The sequence below is a fragment of the Coregonus clupeaformis genome, chromosome 3 (assembly GCF_020615455.1).
Source record: "Coregonus clupeaformis isolate EN_2021a chromosome 3, ASM2061545v1, whole genome shotgun sequence".
NCBI classification, from domain to species: Eukaryota; Metazoa; Chordata; class Actinopteri; order Salmoniformes; family Salmonidae; genus Coregonus; species Coregonus clupeaformis.
In genome coordinates, this window is record NC_059194.1 from 32,569,287 (window position 1) to 32,597,272 (window position 27,986).

At 42.0% G+C, this 27,986-nt stretch overlaps 1 protein-coding gene and 1 long non-coding RNA gene across 2 annotated transcripts; one reads left to right on the plus strand and one right to left on the minus strand.

The window, feature by feature from the left end:
* Positions 1 to 52: 52 nt before the first annotated feature.
* Positions 53 to 27,986, minus strand: LOC121544779 (sulfate transporter). Its single transcript, XM_041854924.2, has 4 exons — positions 27,914 to 27,986; positions 2,165 to 2,776; positions 1,231 to 1,970; positions 53 to 1,095 (listed from the first exon to the last, which is right to left on the minus strand). The coding sequence occupies exons 2-4, from the start codon at positions 2,753 to 2,755 to the stop codon at positions 294 to 296; spliced, it is 2,133 nt and encodes a 710-aa protein (XP_041710858.2). The 5' UTR covers positions 2,756 to 2,776; positions 27,914 to 27,986; the 3' UTR covers positions 53 to 293.
* On the plus strand, positions 22,128 to 24,625 carry LOC121544794. The gene is made up of 3 exons (XR_005996150.1): positions 22,128 to 22,291; positions 24,042 to 24,201; positions 24,385 to 24,625. It is a non-coding gene; the product is annotated as an uncharacterized LOC121544794 (long non-coding RNA).

Below are 27,986 nucleotides of genomic sequence, written 5' to 3' on the forward strand. Positions count from 1 at the left end.
GCTAAATGACTAAAATGTAAATGTAAAATGATGTAAAGAGGAGGTGTTCCTAATGTTTTGTACACTCAGTGTATATGTTGTGTATTAAGTAGGGTTGCAAAATCCCAGGAACTTTAAATTAATTCCATGATTTCCCAGAAATCCTGGTTGGAGGATTCAGGATTTCCTGCCTATTCCCTTCTGATTCTGGGAATCCTCCAATCAGGATTTCAGGCAAACCAGGGACTTCCCAGAATTATGCAACCCTAGTATTAAGATCTATTTCTGTAGATATACAATCTTTAAAGCTGTTGTTAACAGGACGTGTCACATTCTCCATTTTGAGATGAGAGGCTATGTGAGTAGTGGACGGCATTGCTGATGGTGAAAAACATGTTTTCCTTCTCTTCCTCAGGGTAGTAGCCACCTCTGTCCAGTGACTCCAGTACTGAGGTATTACACTGGGCCAGGAACACCTGCACCCCCAACTCCTTATAATCCTTACAGACCTCCTTCAATGCATTCACCCCTGCTGTGTCCAGAAACAGCACCGGGCTACAGTCTATCACCACAGAGTGGAAGTTGACTTGATTTGGTAGGAAGATTCTGGTGGCGTTGGTCAACTCTGTCTCTTTTTTAATCTTAGTCCCTCCCTCCCCTCCTGCTGTCATTGCTGCTTCTTCCTGTTTCTTCCTCTGTTTCTCCAGTTTCCTCCGCCGGGCCTTCTCCTTGACGGGGTCCAGGCCCAGGCGGCGGTACAGGGCCTTCTTGAACAGGCTCTGGTTGGCGTAGTAGATGGGCGCCTCGTAGCGGAAGATGGCCACCCCAGGCTGGGTCTGCAGGCCCTTGTAGGAGGCCAGGTCCTCGTAAAGCTCCCGTTGGCCGGCCCGGCCCAGCTCTAAGGCCTGGGCTCTCTGAGTGCGCCCCAACACACAGAAGGCTGAGACCATCACCCCCACCAGCAGGCCTAGCTCAGTGTTTATCAACGCTGAGGTTGCCATGGTCACCAGCCAGATGGCAGCATCCACACGGTTCACACGCCACATCCGCGGGATGTCTGTAAACTTCCGCAGCGCTCCCCGGAGATTCACCACGATGATCACTGCCAGCACACACCTAACAGACAGCATGAAAACATAGCAGGTTAATAAAGTAATCGCCAAATCAGTGGAAGACAATTATCTGGTAAACATGAGATGAACATGTGTAGAAAAGCCGAGTACACTTAGACACAGAATAGCATGGTCTTACTTCTGTAGAGAGTAGAATAGGGGAGCGATGACCAGCAGCACCAGTAGCAGCACCAGGGCCGTGACCAGGCCAGACAGCTGAGTCTGGCAGCCTGTGGACTCCTTCACCAGGGTCTTGGTCAGGGCAGCGCTGGTGGTGAAACAGCGAAAGAAGGAGGGCAGGATGTTACAGAAGCCTATGGCATACATCTCCTGGTTGGGATCCACCACATAGCCGTGCTTCTTGGCAAACATCTCAGACAGGGAGACGGTGATGGCAAAGCCCACGATTGATATGGAGAAGGCATCTACTGCCACATTGGGGATCAGAGACCAGGACGGGAGCTGGGGAGGCAGGAAGCCCGTGGGGATGGCACCGGCCACATCTGAGCCATACGTCTCCTTGAAGTGGCCGAAGTGGGAGGCCATAGTGGCGCCGATGACAACAAACAGCTCAAAGGGGATGGGGGCTTTGAGCTTGGCCTTGAAGCGATCGTTGAGCTCCTTGGTGGGGACCAACACCGTCAAGCACACCAGGCTGGTGACCAGGTCACACAGGTTAGTCTGGCCCAGGTTCTGGAAGAGGCTGACCCAGGTCTTGATGAGGGAGCCCCAGCCCTGGGCGCGAGGCAGCTTCAGTCCCAGGAGGTACTTGACCTGGGAGGTAAGGATGGTGAGAGAGGCCCCCGTGGCAAAACCGCTCAGGAGGGAGTCTGACAGGTAAACAGATACAAAGCCCACCTGCAGGAGGCCCATCAATACCTACAACCACAGATTGAAAACAGAGAGGGAGTAATGGCATTAGAAAAATGTATATACAATACAATTCATACTTTTTATGACCAATGTCAATCAACCTGTTAAAACATGAATGAGTTCTGTTTGTCAGTGCTTTTTATCACGTGAGACATGAGAAAAAAAAATTATTACACCATTCCCTTTCTGCACATATTTACCTGGTAGACCCCTGCTGTAAAGGTGACTGTGGCCCCCACCATGATGGCATAGCAGCTCCTATCACAGACCGGCCCTGTGGTGGCATTCCCCAGGCCCAGTGTAGTGTTGTTACTGCTACTCTCTGTGAGGTACCCTGCCAGGGCCAGCTCCCTGTCCACCACCTGGCCCACCAGCAGGCACAGCACCCCGAAGATGCCCACGGAGATGTGGCGTGAGGTGCCAAGCAGGGTGTAGATGATGCTGGAGTAGAAGGAGGTGTAGAGGCCGTAGATAGGGTCCTGGCCCGCCAGCAGAGAGTAGGCGATGGACTGGGGCACCAGCAGGATGCCCACTATCAACCCTGACATGACGTCACCCAGGATCCAGTCTCTGAGCTGGTAGCGTGGCAGCCATTTTAGGATGGGGACAAACCCCAGAACCTGGGCCTTGGCTCGCTCTGAGCTGCATGTGCACTGCTTTTTTAGTTGGTGTGAAACGGCTGTCCTCCAGTTTTCCTCCTTCTTCTCCCTTCTCTCCAGCACTAAGGGGACGTGTCGGCCACTCTTCGCTCCCTCATCTGCTGAGGCACAGCAGTCCTCTTCAGCCATCATACCAGGCCCCTGTTCTGTCCACTTTAGATAGAAAAAGTAAGTTAAAGTCAAGACCCAGCTAGCACATTTGGTTCCTTGGAAGGTGTGGGAACATGCGTTTTTGGTTTCCTATTGGTTCTGGGAATGAAGCCATACGTTTCCTGACCTGTAAAACTGAAGAAATATTTAACGTTCTAAAAACGGAAGTGAAAATGTCACCTTAATTTGTTGGTTGGAGGGAGATACTGAGAACGTTTTACTATGGTTCCCTGAAAGTTTTCCTGGGAGGTTTTATTAACGTAAGTGAGAACCAAATTTTTAGGTTATTTGGAGGTTTTTGAATAACTTTCTTAAAACTTTCACTGAACATTTCAATAAGACCGCTACCTTAGTTTGGGTTAACTGTTTTGAACTCCAAACACAGATAGGACATTTGCTTATGCATTAAATCGTGCAAACACATTTCTTTTTTATTGTGGCACAGCATCAGTTAGTTGAACCTATGATCTTTTGAACCTATGATCTTTTGATATTTTCGTAAAAACTACTCCACATATATGGCTCTTTTGCAACTTGTGGATAAAATCTTTACAGCCCTTAACAATAATGAATACGCTCTTGGCATCTTTTTAGATTTATCCAAAGCGTTTGGCACAGTTGATCATGAAATATTACTTTCTAAATTGCCTTATTACAGTTTTCATGATTATACATATAATTGGTTATATAGTTATGTTTATGATAGAGAACAATTTGTTTATGCAAACAGCTGTGCAACTACCAGGGCTAAGATATCCTGTGATGTCAAATCAAATCAAATGTTATTTGTCACATACATGTGTTTAGAAGATGTTATAGCGGGTGTAGCGAAATGCTTGTGCTTCTAGCTCCGACAGTGCAGTAATATCTAACAAGTAATATCTAACAATTTCACAACATATACCCAATACACACAAAACTAGTAAGGAATGGGATTTAAGAATATATACATATATGGACAAGCAATGACAGAGCGGCATGGACTAAGATACAGTAGAATATTATAGAATAGAATGCAGTATATACATATGAGATGAGTAGCGCAAGATATGTAAACATTATTAAAGTGACTAGTGTTCCATTTCTTAAAGTGGCCAGTGATTTCAATAGGCAGCAGCAGCCTCTAATGTGCTAGTGATGGCTATTTAACAGTCTGATGGCCTTGAGATAGAAGCTGTTTTTCATTCTCTCTGTCCCAGCTTTGATGCACCTGTACTGACCTCGCCTTCTGGATGATAGCGGGGTGAACAGGCAGTGGCTCGGGTGGTTGATGTCCTTCATGATCTTTTTGGCCTTCCTGTGACATCGGGTGCTGTAGGTGTCTTGGAGGGCGTGTAGTTTGCCCCCGGTAATGCGTTCGGCAAACCGCACCACCCTCTGGAGAGCCCTGCGGTTGCGGGCGGTGCAGTTGCCGTACCAGGCGTTGATACAGCACGTCAGGATGCTCTCAATTGTGCATCTGTAAAAGTTTGTGAGGGTTTTAGGTGCTAAGCCGAATTTCTTCCGCCTCCTGAGGTTGAAGAGGCTCTGTTGCGCCTTCTTCACCACACTGTCTGCATGGGTGGACCATTTCAGTTTGTCAGTGATGTGTACGCCAAGGAACTTGAAGCTTTCCACCTTCTCCACTGCGGTCCCGTCGATGTGGATGGGGGGGGGCACCCTCTGCTGTTTCCTGAAGTCCACAATCATCTCCTTTGTTTTTTTAACGTTGAGTCAGAGGTAATTTTCCTGTCACCACACTCCCAGAGCCCTCACCTCCTCCCTGTAGGTGGTCTCGTCATTGTTGGTAATCAAGCCTACTACTGTTGTGTCGACTGCAAACTTGATGGTTGAGTTGGAGGCGTGCTTGGCCACTCAGTCATGGGTGAACAGGGAGTACAGGAGGGGGCTGAGCACGCACCCTTGTGGGGCCCTAGTGTTGAGGATCAGCGAAGTGAAGATGTTGTTTCCTACCTTCAACACCTGGGGGCGGCCCGTCAGGAAGTCCAGGACCCAGTTGCAGAGGGCGGGGTTCAGAACCAGGGCCTCAAGCTTAATGATGAGCTTGGAGGGTACTATGGTGTTGAATGCTGAGCTATAGTCAATGAACAGCATTCTTACATAGGTATTCCTCTTGTCCAGATGGGATAGGGCAGTGTGCAGTGTGATGGCGATTGCATCGTCTGTGGATCTATTGGGGCGTTAAGCAAATTGAAGTGGGTCTAGGGTGACAGGTAAGGCAGAGGTGATATGATCCTTGACTAGTCTCTCAAAGCACTTCATGATGACAGAGGTGAGTGTTACAGGGCGATACTCATTTAGTGCAGTTACCTTTGCTTTCTTGGGTACAGGAACAATGGTGGCCATCTTGAAGCATGTGGGATCAGCAGACTGGGAAAGGGAGAGATTGAATATGTCCATAAACACACCAGCCAACTGGTCTGTGCATGCTCTGAGGACGTGGCTAGGGATGCCGTCTGGGCCGGCAGCCTTGCGGGGGTTAACATGCTTAAATGTCTTAATCGCGTCGGCCATGGAGAAGGAGAGGCCACAGTCGTTGGTAGTGGGCCTCGTCAGTGGCACTGTGTTATCCTCAAAGCGGGCGAAGAAGGTGTTTAGCTTGTCTGGAAGCGAGACGTCGGTGTCGGCGATGTGGCTGGTTTTCCTTTTGCAGTCTGTGATTGTCTGTAGACCATGCCACATACGTCTCGTGTCTGAGCCGTTGAATTGCGACTCCACTTTGTCTTTATACTGATGTTTTGCCAGTTTAATTGCCTTGCGGAGTGAGTAGCTACACTGTTTGTATTCTGCCATATTCCCAGTCACCTTGCCATGGTTGAACGCGGTGGTTTGTGCTTTCAGATTTGCGCGAATGCTGCCATCTATCCATGGTTTCTGGATAGGGTAGGTTTTAATAGTCACAGTGGGAACAACATCACCTATACACTTCCTGATAAACTCAGTCACCGTTTCAGTGTATTCGTCTAAATTATTTTCGGAAGCTACCTGGAACATATCCCAGTCCGCGTGATCAAAACAATCTTGAAGCGTGGATTCCAATTGGTCAGATCAGTGTTGAATAGTCCTTAGCACGGGTACTTCCTTTTTTTGAGTTTCTGGCTATAGGAAGGGAGAAGCAAAATGGAGTCGTGGTCAGATTTGCCAAAAGGAGGGCGGGGGAGGGCCTTATAACCATCCCGGAAGTTCGAATAGCAATGGTCGAGGATTTTAGCAGCGCGAGTACAACAGTCAATATGTTGATAGAACTTCAATATGTTGATAGAACTTCGGCAGCCTAGTCCTCAAAGTTCCTGTATGTTACTACAATTACACCATGAGTCGCTAAATCATGAAACACACACCTCCGCCCTTCTGCTTCCCGGAGAGATATTTATTCCTGTCTGCGCGATGAACTGAGAACCCATCTGGCTGGACCGATTTCGACAGAATATCCCAAGAGAGCCATGTTTCCGTGAAACAGAGTATGTTACAGGCCTTGATGTCTCTCTGGAAAGAAATCCTTGCCCGTAGTTCGTCGACCTTGTTAACCAAAGACTGAACATTAGCGAGTAGTATACTTGGAAGCGGTGGGTGGTGTGCGCTCCTCCTAAGTCGAACCAGCAGACCGCTCTGAGTGCCTCTCCTCCGCCGGCGATGTTTTGGGTCAGCCGCTGGAATCAGTTCAGTTGCCCTGGGGAGAGCAAACAAAGGATCTGCTTCGGGAAAGATATCCAATAGTTTTTCCCGGCTGCATGTAATGATGCAAAACACTTTCTGAGCTAATAGTGTAAAAAATAATACATTTAAAAAAAATACTGCAAAGTTTCCTAAGAGCTAGTCGCGAGGCCGCCATCTTCGTCGGCGCCTGGATACATCCTGCCACAGGGTTCGATAATTGGGCCTTTGTTATTCCTAATCTATATTAATGACCTTGCTGCCGTGTATTCTACTGTACTTCCCATTCTCTTTGCTGATAATACCAATTTGATTTTATCACACAATAATTTTGATTCACTAATTAATGAAGCCAACTCAGGTGTGGCCAGATTTTCTGAATGGTTCCGGATAAACTAATTATCTTTAAAAAAAAAAAAACTTTGTATTGTATTCACTATTCAGAATAAGAAATATTGTTTTTTTTTTAAAGAGCCAGAATCTCAATTGGTGGGAATGAAATGGAACAAGTCACATCCACTAGATTCCTCAGAGTTCTAATTGATGAAAACTTTTCCTGGAAATATCATATTCAATGTCTGCAGCAAAGTGATGAAATCTGTTGGTATCATCAGAAAGATTAGTGGTTTGGTTCATCAGGCTTGCTTCCTAACTCTACACTATAGCTTAATTCACCCATATCTCATTTACTGTAATATTGTCTGGGCCTGTACATATGCCTCCTATCTACACAAATGACTCATCATACAAAATAGATTTACAAGACTAGCCACCTCCTCTAATTACCGGGCTCCATTTTTATTTTACCTTTATTTAACTAGGCAAGTCAGTTAAGAACAAATTCTTATTTACAATGGCGGCCTACACCGGCCAAATCCATCTGCACCTTTGTTTAAGAAACTCAATATCTTGTCTATTTACTAGGGTTGCACAAGCCTGATGAACCAAACTATCCAATAATTCCCTCCATGTAGCCTAACTCTCTCTCTCACACACACACACACACACAAACACACAATCAAACAGGGTTTTTCTTAAATACTGAGTATATCATGTACAATTATAATTAATATGCTTTGTTTAACTAATTGAACAAAAAAAATATATAGGTCTGTAATTTTTATCAAAGGTACACTTCAACTCTGAGAGACGGAATCTAAAACAAAAATCTTAGAAAATCACATTGTATGATTTTTAAGTAATTAATTTGTATTTTATTGCATGACATAAGTTTTTGATCACCTACCAACCAGTAAGAATTCCGGCTCTCACAGACCTGTTAGTTTTTCTTTAAGAAGCCCTCCTGTTCTCCACTCATTACCTGTATTAACTGCACCTGTTTGAACTCGTTACCTGTATAAAAGACACCTGTCCACACACTCAATCAAACAGACTCCAACCTCTCCACAATGGCCAAGACCAGAGAGCTGTGTAAGGACATCAGGGATAACATTGTAGACCTGCACAAGGCTGGGATGGGCTACAGGACAATAGGCAAGCAGCTTGGTGAGAAGGCAACAACTGTTGGCGCAATTATTAGAAAATGGAAGAAGTTCAAGATGACGGTCAATCACCCTCGGTCTGGGGCTCCATGCAAGATCTCACCTCGTGGGGCATCAATCATCATGAGGAATGTGAGGGATCAGCCCAGAACTACACGGCAGGACCTGGTCAATGACCTGAAGAGAGCTGGGACCACAGTCTCAAAGAAAACCATTAGTAACACACTACGCCGTCATGGATTAAAATCCTGCAGCGCACGCAAGGTCCCCCTGCTCAAGCCAGCGCATGTCCAGGCCCGTCTGAAGTTTGCCAATGACCATCTGGATGATCCAGAGGAGGAATGGGAGGAGGTCATGTGGTCTGATGAGACAAAAATAGAGCTTTTTGGTCTAAACTCCACTCGCCGTGTTTGGAGGAAGAAGAAGGATGAGTACAACCCCAAGAACACCATCCCAACCGTGAAGCATGGAGGTGGAAACATCATTCTTTGGGGATACTTTTCTGCAAAGGGGACAGGACAACTGCACCGTATTGTGGGGAGAATGGATGGGGCCATGTATCGCGAGATCTTGGCCAACAACCTCCTTCCCTCAGTAAGAGCATTGAAGATGGGTTGTGGCTGGGTCTTCCAGCATGACAACGACCCGAAACACACAGCCAGGGCAACTAAGGAGTGGCTCCGTAAGAAGCATCTCAAGGTCCTGGAGTGGCCTAGCCAGTCTCCAGACCTGAACCCAATAGAACATCTTTGAAGGGAGCTGAAAGTCCATATTACCCAGCGACAGCGAAACCTGAAGGATCTGGAGAAGGTCTGTATGGAGGAGTGGGCCAAAATCCCTGCTGCAGTGTGTGCAAACCTGGTCAAGACCTACAGGAAACGTATGATCTCTGTAATTGAAAACAAAGGTTTCTGTACCAAATACCAAAAGTTCTGCTTTTCTGATGTATCAAATACTTACAGTGGGGAAAAAAAGTATTTAGTCAGCCACCAATTGTGCAAGTTCTCCCACTTAAAAAGATGAGAGAGGCCTGTAATTTTCAGCATAGGTACACGTCAACTATGACAGACAAAATGAGAAAAAAATGTCCAGAAAATCACATTGTAGGATTTTTAATGCATTTATTTACAAATTATGGTGGAAAATAAGTATTTGGTCAATAACAAAAGTTTCTCAATACTTTGTTATATACCCTTTGTTGGCAATGACACAGGTCAAACGTTTTCTGTAAGTCTTCACAAGGTTTTCACACACTGTTGCTGGTATTTTGGCCCATTCCTCCATGCAGATCTCCTCTAGAGCAGTGATGTTTTGGGGCTGTCGCTGGGCAACACAGACTTTCAACTCCCCTCCAAAGATTTTCTATGGGGTTGAGATCTGGAGACTGGCTAGGCCACTCCAGGACCTTGAAATGCGCTTCTTACGAAGCCACTCCTTCGTTGCCCGGGCGGTGTGTTTGGGATCATTGTCATGCTGAAAGACCCAGCCACGTTTCATCTTCAATGCCCTTGCTGATGGAAGGAGCTTTTCACTCAAAATCTCACGATACATGGCCCCATTCATTCTTTCCTTTACACGGATCAGTCGTCCTGGTCCCTTTGCAGAAAAACAGCCCCAAAGCATGATGTTTCCACCCCCATGCTTCACAGTAGGTATGGTGTTCTTTGGATGCAACTCAGCATTCTTTGTCCTCCAAACACGACAAGTTGAGTTTTTACCCAAAAGTTCTATTTTGGTTTCATCTGACCATATGACATTCTCCCAATCCTCTTCTGGATCATCCAAATGCACTCTAGCAAACTTCAGACGGGCCTGGACATGTACTGGCTTAAGCAGGGGACACGTCTGGCACTGCAGTATTTGAGTCCCTGGCGGCGTAGTGTGTTACTGATGGTAGGCTTTGTTACTTTGGTCCCAGCTCTCTGCAGGTCATTCACTAGGTCCCCCCGTGTGGTTCTGGGATTTTTGCTCACCGTTCTTGTGATCATTTTGACCCCACGGGGTGAGATCTTGCGTGGAGTCCCAGATCGAGGGAGATTATCAGTGGTCTTGTATGTCTTCCATTTCCTAATAATTGCTCCCACAGTTGATTTCTTCAAACCAAGCTGCTTAACTATTTCAGATTCAGTCTTCCCAGCCTGGTGTAGGTCTACAATTTTGTTTCTGGTGTCCTTTGACAGCTCTTTGGTCTTGGCCATAGTGGAGTTTGGAGTGTGACTGTTTGAGGTTGTGGACAGGTGTCTTTTATACTGATAACAAGTTCAAACAGGTGCCATTAATACAGGTAACGAGTGGAGGACAGAGGAGCCTCTTAAAGAAGAAGTTACAGGTCTGTGAGAGCCAGAAATCTTGCTTGTTTGTAGGTGACCAAATACTTATTTTCCACCATAATTTGCAAATAAATTCATAAAAAATTCCTACAATGTGATTTTCTGGAGAAAAAAATCTCAATTTGTCTGTCATTCTCAAATTGTCTGTCATGATGAAAATTACAGGCCTCTCTCATCTTTTTAAGTGGGAGAACTTGCACAATTGGTGGCTGACTAAATACTTTTTTTCCCCACTGTATGTCATGCAATAAAATGCAAATTAATTACTTAAAAATCATACAATGTGATTTTCTGGATTTTTGTTTTAGATTCCGTCTCTCACAGTTGAAGTGTACCTATGATAAAAATTACAGACCTCTACATGCTTTGTAAGTAGGAAAACCTGCAAAATCGGCAGTGTATCAAATACTTGTTCTCCCCACTGTATATACTTTTTGGTGTGGTTTTCATATGAGCACTTTTGGTCTTCCAACCTCACCTGCACACCGTTGTTACCCAGTTTTTTTTATCTGTACGGTTTTGTCTTTCACTTCTTTTCTTTGGTGCAAATAAATAAAACCTAAAACCTTCTATATCCATGGAATTAATCCACTGCGCCACCAGGATGGCTCTAGCATGCCATGTTTTTTTTAACTCATACAAAGCTGTTCATTTTAGTCTTAAAACAGACCCCATTTCAAATTAAACAAGCACTCATTAAGATCAGGTGTGGCCAATTAGTGGACACGGCCAACACATTTAACAAAAGAGGATTTTGTTGACGCTGAGAACTTAATGTATAGGTTTTTCAATAACATTCTTTGAACGTTACTAATGTTGTTTTCTTGTGATTTTTATGGAAAGTTGAGGAAAGCTGCAGAAAACATTGTGCTGAAGTCAGTGTTAATTTTGGCACTCTTTAGATTTAGTCTTAGTCATTTTGACTAAAATATAAAATCTTAGTCACAATTGTCATTTAAATAATGAATTAGTTTACTTATGATGAAAACAATAGGCCATTTTAGTCACATCACATTTGTATTGCCTCAACATATAGACAATATAAATCACTGCCTTCCAACATACAGTGCATTCGTAAAGTATTCAGACCCCTTGACTTTTTCCACATTTTGTTATGTTACAGCCCTATTCTAAAATTGATTAAATTGTTTTTTTTTCTCTTGTCAATCTACACACAATACCCCATAACGACAAAGCAAAAACCGGTCTTTAGAAATGTTTGCAGGTTTATTAAAAACAAAAAACTGAAATATCACATTTATATAAGTATTCAGACCATTTACTCAGTACTTTGATGAAGCACCTTTGGCAGCGATTACAGCCTCGAGTCTTCTTGGGTATGACGCTACAAGCTTGGCACACCTGTGTTTTGGGAGTTTCTCCCATTCTTCTCTGCAGATGCTCTCAAGCTCTGTCAGGTTGGATGGGGAGCATTGCTGCACAGCTATTTTCAGGTCTCTCCAGAGATGTTAGATCGGGTTCAAGTCCAGGCTCTGGCTGGGCCACTCAAAGACAGTTGGAGACTTTTCCCAAAGCCACTCCTGCATTGTCTTGGCAACGGTGAAGCTGCCACCACCATGCTTCACCGTAGAGATGGTGCCAGATTTCCTCCAGATGTGACGCTTGGCATTCAGGCCAAAGAGTTCAATCTTGGTTTCATCAGACCAGATAATATTTTTTCTCATGGTCTGAGAGTCCTTTAGGTGCCTTTTGGCAAACTCCAAGTGGGCTGTCATGCCTTTTACTGAGGAGTGGCTTCCTTCTGGCCACTCTACCATAAAGGCCTGATTGGTGAAATGCTGTAGAGATGGTTGTCCTTCTGGAAGATTCTCCCATCTCCACAGAGGAACTCTAGAGCTCTGTCAGAGTGACCATCGGGTTCTTGGTCACCTCCCTGACCAAGTCCCTTCTCCCCTGATTGCTCAGTTTGGCGTGGCGGCCAGCTCTAGGAAGAGTCTTGGTGGTTCAAAACTTCTTCCATTTAAGAATGACGGAGGCCACTGTGTTCTTGGGGACCTTCAATGCTGCAGACATTTTTTGGTACCCTTCCCCAGATCTGTGCCTCGACACAATCCTGTCTCGGAGCTCTACGGACAATTCCTTCGACCTCATGGCTTGGTTTTTTCTCTGACATGCACTGTCAACTGTGGGACCTTATATAGACAGGTGTGTGCCTTTCCAAATCATGTCCAATCAACTGAATTTACCACAAGTGGACTCCAATCAAGTTGTAAAAACATCTCAAGGATGATCAATGGAAACAGCATGTACCTGAGCTCAATGTCGAGTCTCATAGCAAAGGGCCTGAATACTTATGTAAATAAAGTATTTTTGTATTTTTAATACAAAAATTTATAAAAACCTGTTTTTGCTTTATCATTATGGGGTATTGTGTGTAGATTATGAGGGAAAAATTTTATTTAATCCATTTTAGAATAAGGCTGTAACGTAACAAAAATGTAACGTGGAAAAGGGGAAGGGGTCTGAATAGTTTCCGAATGCAATGTATATACAGTATATATATATATATATATAGATATAAACAGTATACTGTATAGAGAGAAAGATACTGTATATAGATAGTTATAGCTGTCCTAGCCTACCTCTTTCAGGTAATACATTAAATGCAGTATTAGCCTTATATTTAGCTAATGAATAATGGGTTATGTATAAGCGTCTAACTTATAGCCTTTGTCTCTTGTGCAGTACGCACCTGCGCTCCGCTGGCCTCTCTTCTTAAAAAATGCTCCTTAGCTCTTGCAAATGCTTTTTTAAATATTATTATTTCTTATACTAATGGACTAGTTGAAGAGGGATGCAAGCTCGTTTGCTGAATATTAAATACAGCAGCCAATAGAACTCACAGGGATTTTGAAAGAAGAGAGAACGCACGATGGTGTTAGGCTATAGCAGTTATTTGTTCAGATCCATAAGCATTCAATCTTCGTGAAGAGAAGTGAAAGCCTTTTGCATCTTATTCTAGTCCTATATTATTCAAGCATGTCATTACAATGAAGAAGATATGGACAATGATATGCAGCTGGCCTACCTATGACCAAATCGCTCAGTTCAGCCTCCAGGAAAATACTAATGACAATAACCGTCAACCTGCGACCGGTGGTTCTTTATTTAAAGAAATGTGACCGACCGCCTGATTCGGTCTTATGTAGCAATATTTGAAATTGTGTTTTTTTTTACATTGGATAAAAGTAGACTCAGAGCTACAAAATGGTATATCATATATTGCAGTTGAGGAACAATGGGTAAATAATTCTGTTTTGAAAGTTGATAAACTTGTAACCCCACTTTTTAAAGAAAATGGCCCTTGAATGTTTTGGTACAGCTCTTCTTTGTCTACACCCATTCAGTATCGTTCACACCTTCTTAAGCCTTAGCCCCACCCATCTCCTTAAGGATTCACATGTGAGGCCATGTGCTAAACAGAGTGAGTAAGTTTAGGTAGTAAACAACCAAAGATTTCAAGACTAAAAGTGGTGAAAGTAGTAGCCTACAATTAGGAAAAACTTCAGCTAAAAATACACTTTTTCTAGTCTTTGGCCTATATCCTAATCTGACTTTGGTGCAGGTCATGTTGTTCTTCACATTACCGTCTCTGGTATACACACACGACATCAAATAAAATCTAAGTTTATTTGTCACATGCACAGGATACAGAAGGTGTAAACAGTTCCATTAAATGGTTACTTGCATATTTGCATAGTAGCAATATCAAAAATAGAATGTGTCCAGATAAAAATATCGTATAAATATTTTATCACTATTATATGATGCTTACCCAGACACACTTGTCTAAATTGATGGGTCATGTGAAAGAAATGCTATAACCACTCTCCAGCCACATCTAGCTAAGTGGATGGGTCACTATTGTCTAGACATGTACACATTAGTAGTGCGCGGGTCAGCTGTTTGCTCACCCGCACCCGCCCGCAATTGCTAATAACCAATCTGCAATCGCCCGACTATATGTGATAAAGTGAAAATCTGAGGCCCGCACCCAACCCAAACCCGCAAATATAGAAAATGCGCTATAGGCTACAGTCAAAGACTGCAGAACGATTTTTTGACATGGGGTGCAGGATTCTGTTTTGCCTGATTTTTGCCTGCTTATAATTTCCGACATTTTGGTAGGCTATTTGTTAGTCAACTTGTCTTTAATTAGATACATGTAGCTTCTCTTTTGTCATTATATGTTGCCCTAGAAGACAAAACAAACCCTTGTTTAACAGAATAATGTAATAGATTGATAGAATGCTTCAATCTATTTGACATCAGTAAAGTTTTCTCTGTCATCTTTCGCAGAGCAAAGACATTTTAGGGACTGGGGAAAAAATACAATAAAGCAAAAAAAATACGGGAAAGATTTTCTGTGCAAAATGTCCAAATGACATCAGTGTGACCGGTTGTAAGGAAAAATAATGCTGTGAAAACGAACCAACATGTTTCTGATAAGATTTCAGTTCGGCTTCGATGCATATTTTATGTGGTTGAAACACTATCAGCTTTTATTATGCTTTTATGATGAAGACAGCACAGATCGTATCTAACTGAGCATTGCATTCTCTCAAGATGCAGAAAGAAATCATATTTTTCCACTCCTGTTCCCAAGTCCAAATTTTGCCTACATTTGGTGTATCATTTTATTGCAAGAAATGCTTAATTCTGCAGGAGTTATTATTAAGGCTATAGCCCTATTCACACAGGACTAGTATTACTAGAGAACATTGGTTATGTATTTATTACCCCAGAATGTCAATTTTTCCAGAGGACGATTCGGACGGGATACGTTTTTTTTCCTCAAACTGCCCCCTGTAATTATTTCTCTTTTTTTATTTTTTATTAAATGACAGTTATGACAGAAGCCTGGAGGTTTTTTTCTAGGTGTGAAAATATTTCAACAAGTCCAGGGGATAACCGGCTACACTGATAACTCGAGCTTGGTTCCCAAGTTTCTAAACCATACCAAACCATCTTTGGTACAGTGTCGCCATAATATTTGAATTGAGGAAGTAGACAGGAAGTGATCGGCAGTAGAAGACGTCCTAAATGCCCCCCAGCCTTCAGATGTGAGCTAAACAGCTAACTTGCACTTGATATTCGTTTTTAGGCTATGGATGAGAAAGTGAACTTGTTCCAAACGTTTAGCTCAGTTGTATGCTGCTTTGCGATCTATTAACAGCAAGTGTTGCATTAAATAGGCGCAATATTTTTTTATGATGCCTTTGGCGATGTTCAATTCATTTGCACAAAACATATAAACAAACGCATTCACTGTGAAAGTTGATACATGTAGGCCCTTCATATATAGGCTATGCGCAGCACTTAGTTCAATTTAACAAATCAGTTCCCAGCTAGCACAGTGGATCTTGGCCGATTCCGGCTGAGAGTCGGGGCACTCGGCTGAGAGTCAGACTCGGCCGACGTCATGTGGCCCGAGTCTGGCCCGCCTTCGGCAGTATTACTTATGGCTAGGATGCAGGGATTGAGCGCGGGCCGATTCCGGTGTTAGATATCTGGCCCAAATGTATTACTTGGGGCTCGGGCCGATTTTGGCTACTCTCTGGCAGATGATTACATGGGCTGCTTTATATAATTAACATTTCATTATTTATGTATTTTTCCATAAAATAGTAGTTCGAATAGAATTGATACGGAAGACAAACTAAATTCAGATTACAGCTTTGAAAGTCATTTTGCGCAGCCGTATTCAGTATGGCTACTCGTTGAGTTTAAACATCCACGGTGGACCACCACCTGCGCTCTAGCAGATCTACTTCCTGTCTACCAGCGCATGAGTTAATGAAGCGCTTGCTATTCCAACTGTCATAAACTGTCACTAGAGCTCGACCATCAAGACGGTAGGTCTTATGTTAAGATGGAAACAAAATAGCTAGCCAGCTAATTATTTTGATTTTGTGACAGATTACTTTTAACGTTAGAACTATCTATGATATTTTGTTTGTATTTCTAATATTTCTTATCCAATTTGGACATAAGTAACTGGATAATGTTTGTAATAATATTCTGCACAAAAGTATGTTAAAAAGTTATTTTACTGCCGCTTAAGTTACCAGTGTGAAAAGGCAGGTTGCAGTAGCCTAACGTTAATTTATAGGACTGAGTAGGATATCGACACATAAACAACTAACGTTAAGGGATTTCTAACATGTTGAGGCCAGTTTCATAATCCGCAATCAGATTGTGTTGTCTGTGATGTTAATTTACAGCAAACTGCTAACCAACCTCTACTGATTAATCCAGGTGAGTGTTCCCTGAAAATTACATGTTTTTGAATGTTAATGCGGTCCCTTTGACACCTAAATAGCTCTGCACTGTCTCTCTAGCCTGCCAGCTAATTCCAGCAGTAGCCTCAGCTCTTCCTCCTGCAGCCAGCCAGCTATTCAGCCAACAAAGGTGATTAAGGTTCCTAAGAATTAATGCAAGTCGCTATATATGCCCTTTAGTAATTCAGTTAATCAATGTGTGTTTTAGAGCTCCGGCCCTCAACATTAGCATGTCAGAAATGACTGAGAAGTATTCAGAGTATAGCGTGACTTCAAACATCCGGCGTAGGTGTACTGCAAACGTGTCAAGATTTGACATCTATCCAACATGAGCAGTCTACACTTAATATAGAAAATGCTGCTGTTCCTCAGACATTGTATATGTCCAATGAGGCCGCTGAGGAAATGTTGTTCAATGGTCAGGACTTTGAGGATGAACTGTTTGTGGATGCTTTGATGGACACTGCAGGTGTAGGAGAAGGTGAAGGTCAGGGTGAGGTTGATGATGCTGAAGAGAACGTTGATGATGAGGGTGATGATGACGAGGAGATGGTTGACGATGAGGTTGAAAGTCCAACGGACCATTTCAAAGGCTACTTGGTGAACTGGGCTCTTGAATTTGGAATAAAAGTTGCGTTAACAGCCCTGCTTTCGATTCTGAGGTTCCATCATCCAACCTTGCCAAAAGATGCAAGGACCCTCCTCAATACCAACAGAGGCTACAGAGTTGACAGGGTTGCTGGTGGCACTTTTTTTTTTTACTTTGGTATTCTAAGTTCTCCATCTGGCACGCTTGATAAACTTTGGCAGAAACTCCCAAATAGGTATACGTTGAAATTACAACTCCATTTTGATGGGCTTCCTCTTTTCAAAAGTTATTCTATGCATCTGTAGCCCATATTGGGACTGATGCAAGGATTTAACATTTAAAATAAAAACTTCCTGAATGCACTTTTTGGTGGAACATCTAAACCAAATTCATTGGCAGCGAATCTAAAATATTTAGTGGAAGAAGCAAAACAATTACACTCTGGCTTTACGTTTAAAGGGAAATAACTCTTCATTACAATTAGTTCAGTAATGTGTAGGCCCTGCACAGGCTTTCATCAAAAGCATCAAGTCACACACGGGCTATGCAGGGTGTGATAAATGTACAGCATATGGTTTACATTTTCAAGGTAGGATGACCTTTCCTGAGACTAAATGTGGCCTAAGAACTGATAGGAGCTTTAATGCAGTCAGATGAGGAACATCACAAGGAGACATCCCCACTAAGCAAACTTAGTTTTGGTATGGTAACAGCATTTCCCCATGACTACATGCACCTTATATGTCTTGGAGTGACAAGAAAACTGTTAGAGCTATGGAGTGGCAGGTAGCTTAGTGGGTAAGAGCGTTGTGCCAGTAACTGAAAGGTCGCTGGTTCTAATCGCCGACTAGGTGAAAAATCTGTCGACGTGCACTTAAGCAAGGCACTTTACCCTAATTGCTCCTGTAAGTCACTCTGGATAAGAGCGTCTGCTAAAATGAGTGGCAGCACTGGTCCACATCAATGCCGGTTATCATCTCAGAGGGTTACTCAGTTGTCTCAGAATCTACTTTCTCTAAAAAGCTATACTCCCTCTGAGTTTGCAAGAAAGCCTAGGGCTGTTGCTGAAAGACACAGGTGGAAGGCTACTGAATTCAGACAGTTTTTGTTATACACTGGGCCAGTTGTGCTGTACAATGTTTTGAGTGCACCGGTGTACAATAATTTCATGCTCCTTTCAGTTGCAATATCAGTTCTTGCTAGTCCTTCTCTATGTGTTCAGATGTGTGACTTTGCTAAAACTTTGTAGAGCACTTTGGCCAGCTCTATGGGGATACAAATTTGGTATACAGTGTGCATGGTCTTATACATCTAAGTGATGATGTGAAACAGCACGGTCACCTTGATACTATCTCGGGTTTTCCTTTTGAAAACTAAAAAAAAAAAATAGTTAGAAGTCCACACTTTCCTGCGGTACAAGTTATAAGACGGATATCAGAGTTGGAACATATGACCTCTGATGGTTGTAGTGATATTTCTTACCCTAAAGTGAAAACATTTCACAATGATGGTCCTATTCCTCAACATGTTACCTGTCCAGTCAGTGTATACAAGGAAATATATCTAGCCAAATTCTGCATCAAGGTTGTCACTGGAGCAATTTAGTTCGAAATATAATTTTGATTAAAGGGGAACCCTATGTTGTATATAATGAGTTCACTTCTGTCACAGACTTTTTTGACTACCCAGTTCAATCATCACAGTTGGGAGTCTTCCTTCTGCCAGATATGTCTTTGAATCTGAAATGTGTCAAGGTAGATGAAAGCATTGTAAAGTATGTGCTCTTGCCATTTAAAAACACATTTGTGGGTATGCCGCTTCTTCATTTGGTTGAAGGTTAACAGCTGCAATCTAACAGATATTGCCAGATATGTGATCGTATTTTACAAACATAATATATAAAACTGCTGCATTTTGGTTGGATGCCAGAGCTGAGAAATTGTTTTTTGTAACATCAGTATGTAAATGGTTGTATTAAATTAGTGTGAAATATATATTCACTTTAAAAGACACATTTGTATTTAGAATAGTTCATATATATATATATATATATATGTATATATATATATATATATATATATTTGAACTATTCTAAATACAAATGTGTCTTTTAAAGTGCATGAATTTGTGTCTAAAGTAATGAGCACTACATCATTCATATCATATTGAAATATTAAGTAAACCTGTGATCACACATAAGTCTCCAACTAGCATGGAAAAGTAAAACATGTCTAAAAAAGAACCATGACACAACTACACAATATAATGGGCTAAATGTGGGACATTCAGAATCAGTGAGGGTCAGCGGTTACAATCAACACCACAGCCTGCGTTTGGCTGGTCAGCAGAGCTAGTCTTCTTAGGAGACCCTTACTTTCAATACTAGAAATGATGCATATTCATTCTCAATTTACACAGCATGTTTCACATTGTGGACTTTATATCCGTGGAGAAGGAGGAGACCGAAGTTGTGCCTTCATCATGGGTCCAGGATGGCATGAACTACTGGTCCCCTTATACATCCACAGAACGCTGCACAAGGGCAGTGAAACGTCAAGAAGCACCTGATGAAACATGGGGTTTGTTTGATGTGAACATCAGGTACACTAGAGGTGAGTTAATGTTATATTTGCAGTCAACTATTTATAACTGACATCAACCTCCTGACACAACAATATGTATCTGAAATCTAAACACAATACATTAATATTCCCTTACAGACACATATGAAGAGGCTCGCCGTAAGCTTCCTATGGCTGTGGTCCAATCTGATCTTCAGACTGAGGAGGAGGATGACCGCCCCGCAAATATGAAGAGAAAAGGAAGGTATAACAACTATAACAAATATGGTTAAAAAAAAACATTTCTCAGTGGATGGCCTAAATATCCAACATATGTTTACGTCACTGGTCGTTCTTATGAGTTCAATAACCTTATATTTTTAACATCAGGGGCACAAATACGCAAATATTCAGTGCCACTGAAAGTAAGGATGAGGAGCCAAAGGAAAAGGTTCCACGCAAGGGCCAGTCAAACACCTCTAAGGGTTTGCCACCTGCACCAGTTATCAGACCTCCAGAGGACAGAAGAGAGACACCTGGGATTTCTGATAGGCCAACAAGGATTGAGCCAAACATTCAACAACATCAGCAGCCAGTGTGTGATCGCAGGTGTTACATGTAAGGTACATATTGTGGCCCCCACCAACATAAAAGCTGTCCACCCCTGATCTACAGTGGGGGAAAAAAGTATTTAGTCAGCCACCAATTGTGCAAGTTCTCCCACTTAAAAAGATGAGAGAGGCCTGTAATTTTCATCATAGGTACACGTCAACTATGACAGACAAAATGAGAAGAAAAAAAATCGAGAAAATCATATTGTAGGATTTTTTATGAATTTATTTGCAAATGATGGTGGGAAATAAGTATTTGGTCAATAACAAAAGTTTCTCAACACTTTGTTATATACCCTTTGTTGGCAATGACACAGGTCAAACGTTTTCTGTAAGTCTTCACAAGGTTTTCACACACTGTTGCTGGTATTTTTGCCCATTCCTCCATGCAGATCTCCTCTAGAGCAGTGATGTTTTGGGGCTGTCGCTGGGCAACACAGACTTTCAACTCCCTCCAAAGATTTTCTATGGGGTTGAGATCTGGAGACTGGCTAGGCCACTCCAGGACCTTGAAATGCTTCTTACAAAGCCACTCCTTCGTTGCCCGGGCGGTGTGTTTGGGATCATTGTCATGCTGAAAGACCCAGCCATGTTTCATCTTCAATGCCCTTGCTGATGGAAGGAGGTTTTCACTCAAAATCTCACGATACATGGCCCCATTCATTCTTTCCTTTACACGGATCAGTCGTCCTGGTCCCTTTGCAGAAAAACAGCCCCAAAGCATGATGTTTCCACCCCCATGCTTCACAGTAGGTATGGTGTTCTTTGGATGCAGCTCAGCATTCTTTGTCCTCCAAACACGACGAGTTGAGTTTTTACCAAAAAGTTATATTTTGGTTTCATCTGACCATATGACATTCTCCCAATCCTCTTCTGGATCATCCAAATGCACTCTAGCAAACTTCAGACGGGCCTGGACATGTACTGGTTTAAGCAGGGGGACACGTCTTGCACTGCAGGATTTGAGTCCCTGGCGGCGTAGTGTGTTACTGATGGTAGGCTTTGTTACTTTGGTCCCAGCTCTCTGCAGGTCATTCACTAGGTCCCCCGTGTGGTTCTGGGATTTTTGCTCACCGTTCTTGTGATCATTTTGACCCCACGGGGTGAGATCTTGCGTGGAGCCCCAGATCGAGGGAGATTATCAGTGGTCTTGTATGTCTTCCATTTCCTAATAATTGCTCCCACAGTTGATTTCTTCAAAACAAGCTGCTTACCTATTGCAGATTCAGTCTTCCCAGCCTGGTGCAGGTCTACAATTTTGTTTCTGGTGTCCTTTGACAGCTCTTTGGTCTTGGCCATAGTGGAGTTTGGAGTGTGACTGTTTGAGGTTGTGGACAGGTGTCTTTTATACTGATAACAAGTTCAAACAGGTGCCATTAATACAGGTAACGAGTGGAGGACAGAGGAGCCTCTTAAAGAAGAAGTTACAGGTCTGTGAGAGCCAGAAATATTGCTTGTTTGTAGGTGACCAAATACTTATTTCCCACCATAATTTGCAAATAAATTCATTAAAAATCCTACAATGTGATTTTCTGGATTTTTTTCCCTCAATTTATCTGTCCAAGTTGACGTGTACCTATGATGAAAATTACAGGCCTCTCTCATCTTTTTAAGTGGGAGAACTTGCACAATTGGTGGCTGACTAAATACTTTTTTTCCCCCCACTGTATAATGTGATTGTGTTGATTATATTTATCTTTATCATCCTTTATGACTTTACCTACTGAAAGAATGTGAGGGATAAAACACAACTGTGTCCTGTTTTGTATTTTTGCAGCAATTCTTCATGAGATCTTAACCTCCATAGAAATGAAGCTGATTTTGCTGCAGCTGCAAAAGCTCCAGGCGAACAGATCAACCCTGGATGAAGTTCCAGATTTGACAGACCTTCGACTTCCAATGTTCTCGCTGGAAGACTTGAGGAGAGTTGAGGGCCAACTTTCAGATCAAGACTTAAAAAAAGAACCTGGTATGACAAGATATCATTACATGTATTGCTGAAAAGTAAATCAACCAAGCCACAATCTGACCCAGAGTACCATTCCAGCATTCTTCACATTAGTATTATATTCATAATATACAGCTGAAGTCGGAAGTTTACATACACCTTAGCCAAATACATTTCAACTCCGTTTTTTACAATTCCTGACATTTATTCCTAGTAAACATTCCCTGTCTTAGGTCAGTTAGGATCACCACTTTATTTTAAGAACGTGAAATGTCAGAATAATAGTAGAGAGAATTATTTATTTCAGCTTTTATTTCTTTCATCACATCCCCAGTGGGTCAGAAGTTTACATACACTCAATTAGTATTTGGTAGCATTGCCTTTAAATTGTTTAACTTGGGTCAAACGTTTCGGGTAGCCTTCCACAAGCTTCTCACAATAAATTGGGTGAATTTTGGCCCATTCCTCCTGACAGAGCTGGTGTAACTGAGTCAGGTTTGTAGGCACACACTTTTTCAGTTCTGCCCACACATTTTCTATAGGATTGAGGTCAGGGCTTTGTGATGGCCACTTCAATACCTTGACTTTGTTGTCCTTAAGCCATTTTGCCACAACATTGGAAGTATGCTTGGGGTCATTGTCCATTTGGAAGACCCATTTGCGACCAAGCTTTAACTTCCTGACTGATGTCGTGAGATGTGGCTTTAATATATCCACATAATTTTCCTTCCTCATGATGCCATCTATTTTGTGAAGTGCACCAGTCCCTCCTGCAGCAAAGCACCCCCACAGCATGATGCTGCCACCCCCATGCTTCACGGTTGGGATGGTGTTCTTCGGCTTGCAACCTCCCCCTTTTTCCTCCAAACATAACAATGGTCATTATGGCCAAACAGTTCTATTTTTGTTTCATCAGACCAGATGACATTTCTCGAAAAAGTACGATCTTTGTCCCCATGTGCAGTTGCAAACCGTAGTCTGGCTTTTTATGGCGTTTTGGAGCAGTGGCTTCTTCCTTGCTGAGCGGCCTTTCAGGTTATGTCGATATAGGACTCGTTTTACTGTGGATATAGATACTTTTTTACCTGTTTCCTCCAGCATCTTCACAAGGTCCTTTGCTGTTGTTCTGGGATTGATTTGCACTTTTCGCACCAAAGTACGTTCATCTCTAGGAGACAGAAAGCGTCTCCTTCCTGAGCGGTATGACGGCTGTGTGGTCCCATGGTGTTTATACTTGCGTACTATTGTTTGTACAGATGAACGTGGTACCTTCAGGCGTTTGGAAATTGCTCCCAAGGATGAACCAGACTTGTGGAGGTCTACAATTTTTTGCTGATTTCTTTTGATTTTCCCATGATGTCAAGCAAAGGGGCACTGAGTTTGAAGGTAGGCCTTGAAATACATCCACAGGTACACCTACAATCACTCAATTGACTCAAATGATGTCAATTAGCATATCAGAAGCTTCTAAAGCCATGACATCATTTTCTGGAATTTTCCAAGCTGTTTAAAGGCACAGTCAACTTAGTGTATGTAAACTTCTGACCCACTGGAATTGTGATACAGTGAATTATAAGTGAAATAATCTGTCTGTCAACAATTGTTGGAAAAATTACTTGTGTCATGCACAAAGTAGATGTCCTAACCGACTTGCCAAAACTATAGTTTGTTAACAAGAAATTTGTGGAGTGGTTGAAAAACGAGTTTTAATGACTCCAACCTAAGTGTATGTAAACTTCCGACTTCAACTGTACAAGTTTTCGTTTTTCAGACCATATACTTGGGACTGTCTGGAGGGATGACCACCAAGGAGAATGTGTGGAGAATACTTTCAAAACTCCTTACAAATGGCCTGGCCATGAAAATGAATTGGAGAGGGGCCAATGGGAAACAGGCTTTTGAACCTCTTGCCTTAAAAAGTGTTGTTATCCGTAAGTTTGCTTTCAAGGCAACTGCATGGGGCAGAGAGGCATAATGTCAAAGAAGTGATTAATTAAAGAAAACAGGCCAGCATGTCAATTTGATTGTCAGCAGGGAAGTTCATTATTACAACACAGTTTTCAAGATGTATTTCAATAAGTGTTCTATTTGATCTCTTTCTGATATTTCTGAAGTTCCTGATGTGGAGATAGAAAAAGACATAAAACGATGGATGCAGCTAGCCCCTGGCAGAGATGGAAGGAGAAAAAGGAGAGAGCGAGTGAGAAGTGACCAGACCTAGGAGGAGTGATGGAGAAAACTGAATGCCTACTAGAGCTTAAAAAGAAAGAAAGCTTAAATAGACAAAATCAAACTACTTCTCATTTCTGTGATTAATTTTTTAATTTTTTATTTAAATTAAATTATTTAAGAGTCTTTCCTGTTTAAGTAGTATTTTAGTATTTTTATACTTTGTGCAAGGCAATTGATCAGCATTAAAAACGTTGTGGATTGGTATAATTTGTATATATACAATGTATAATAGTAATATTTAAAATTAATTTTAAAAAATTGGGTCATTTTGTTGTATACATTTATTTAAATTAGCATCGGGCCGCTTCTGGGGGGATTCTGGTAAGATGCCGGCAAAGTCGGCTGAATTCCGGTAGACGGCGATTCTGGGCAGTCATTCATTTTAATTCTGGGCTGTGTCCGACACCGACCCGATTCAATCAGTTCCGGCACCCCGGAAGAGGACCGCTTATGGGCCAATTCCTTATTGCTAGCTGGGTTATTGTTTTCTTGCTCAAATCGTGAGCAACACCGGTAAAACTCAGACATTTCTCTCAAAACACAGCGATGTCGATTCGCACGGGACTAGTATTACCAGGGGACTTTGGAGTTTGCCAAAAAACAGTAGGTTATTCTGGTTAGTCAATGTCCAGATTTCAGTTTCAATTTAACCCATCTAAACAGTAGGCTACAGTTCCCTTGACATGCCATAGGCCTATTTGACGTCCCGTCTTGTGACTGTCAAATTTGTATAGCGCCTCACAATCATCACACATAACATAGCTGCCACTGCTATCATCCTCTTTTACCACTTCACCAAATATTTTCCAAACATTACTTTTCTGGCCCTCCCTTATTTTCAACTCTCCTATTGCAGCTTTTGTCTTATTGAATTAATCTTCGACAACGTCCTTTTTGCCTCTGTGGATTGATGTTAACTTTTTCCGGGCCGATCCCAAAAGCATTATTTGGCGATTGGCTGTGTAGGCAATTTGGCGAGCGTACAGTTAAGCCCTAAAGTTTAGGCTTATGCACTAATACCAGATAGCCTAAAATAATGAAAGAAAAACCTCAATGTAGACTATATAAATTGCACAATAATTATACATTTATGGATTTTCTAAGGTATTGTTTCTCTTTAGTCAACCCGCCCGCCCGCCACCCACACAATATTTAATGACCCTAAACCCGTCTGCTTCACAGATATAACCATGGGGACGGCGGGTTATGAGTCAACCCGCGCATCACTACTATACATGTTCATGAAATACAATAGATGGCCGTAATCACCCCCAGACACACCTGGCTAACTTGATGGGTCATGCAATCATCTGGTGAAGTGGAGTCTTTTGTTTAGACATGTAGCTAGCTAAACAATGAACCATAATCCCAAACCATAGCTACAGTACAAATGGATAGTCATAGCTAGCCACCATGCATGAAATGCTGTAGTATGAATCTGCAGGTAGCTAAATCTAACCAACTAGATTCAGTGTTAGGTAGCTAACATTAAGCTGTAACTAGCAATGCAAATGGCTTTGCAGTTCTCCATGGCTAACATTATATCTTTCAAAAAAGCCACGGTAGCAAGGTATATCTACATATACTGAGCAGCTCATAATATAGACAGAAGTGTGCTACATGGCAGACCAATCCAAACTCATCTCTCGGCATGTCCAGCCTATCCATTATCTCAGCCAATCATGACTAGCGGGAAGGTTCCTGTCTTTTTTCGTGGCTAACCCAACTAGGCTTGTAATTTAATAATTGTATTCGCATTTACAGATGGCATACACGTTTGTTATTAAGGCACATGAAAGTTCACATGTTCCAGAAGGCCTTTCTGCCCAAAAACGCATTTTCATAAAAATAAAAATAAAATGTTCAAATGCCTCTCCTGTGAAGTAGTGGCATGCCACATCTGCCTAGCTTCTTGAAACTAGACTCACATATGCTTCTCTGCTAAAATCTGGGTAAAATATTTAAATGAATGTGAGTCTTATTCAGTAAATTTAGTTATTGCTTGCTTTTCTAAAGTCTACCAACCTTGCCACCTAAGACAGTTATACAAGCTAGCTACTGTAACTTGATAGCCTGAAATGGCTTCTTGGTGTAGCTAGTGATGAGGTTGGGAGATTGGAAACCTATCTGGGCTAGCTAAAGCCAACTTCATAAAATTGCTATGTGCTAGTAGTAATAAATAATAATAATATGCCATTTAGCAGACGCTTTTATCCAAAGCGACTTACAGTCATGCGTGCATACATTTTTTTGTGTATGGGTGGTCCCGGGGATCGAACCCACTACCCTGGCGTTACAAGCGCTGTGCTCTACCAGCTGAGCTACAGAGGACCACAGAGTAGTCCTACAGAGTAGTATTACAGAGAAGCATAAATAAATAGTTATTTTAAATTTTAAAGAGGACAAATCTGAGGGGGATGTGCCCCCTATGGGCATGAAGCCGCTGAGCCTACTAATTATATTTTTTAAATAGGCCCTATTATATTTCAAAATGTAAATCAAATTCGCTAGCCTATAACTAACTTTGTAGGCCACATGTCCTGCACCAGCATCATATGTTCTCTCCCAGCTTCATGGTTTGAATGAGGTGTGTAATTCAAGTCCATATAATACAGTATAATACAATACAGTTATACAGTCCACACTCAAAATGATTAGCCTACTGGAGCTTGTTTAATTTATTTACCCAAGAGAGCATATATAACTACATCTATGGCCTTATATATATATTTATGTTATGCTTAATGTCTGCTAGCCATATCATCGGCTATGTATTGGATAAAGGAACAATCATTTGGGGATTGGGCTCATAAAATGTCTTTAAATGTAGGGTTCATCATGTTTATCAAATGTCATGTCGATCAACGCTCCAATCAAAGCTTTAGAAAAGTTATTTATTCTCGGGATGGAACATTTGTAAAATATCGGGAAAATATTAAACACTAACAACAAGCACTGATCTCTATAGCTTTGTTAATAGGATGAACTGGTCATGCAACAAACTGACTAGGAGAGAGGAATACGTGGTATTTGCCTTTAAGCAAAAAGTGCATGTCACATTGCCATCCCATCTACTTCGGTCTACTTCATACGCTTTTATAACCCTGTACATAATGGTTATAACGACTTTAACCTCGTTTCAATAAAGTATTTGTTATAAAGTTGTTAGGCTATAACTATCTATATAATAGCCTACAATATTTGTCGATAACTTTTACAAAGCTAAATGCAGATTACATTATGTTATGAATGGGAACCATTGTAAACATGTTGCCAACGTGTCCACCACCAGCTTACCTCCTGTACTTTGTTGACAGCAGTTTAGACTACGTGCACATTTTTTAATATCTAACAAATCATTCTATTCGGTTACTATTCAATCCATCTATTCATTTGCAGAACGTTACTCACCTAAGACTGTTACAACTCTTCGTTTATACGGCTATTAGTAACAAAATCATTGGATACTTTGTGTATGGTTCTG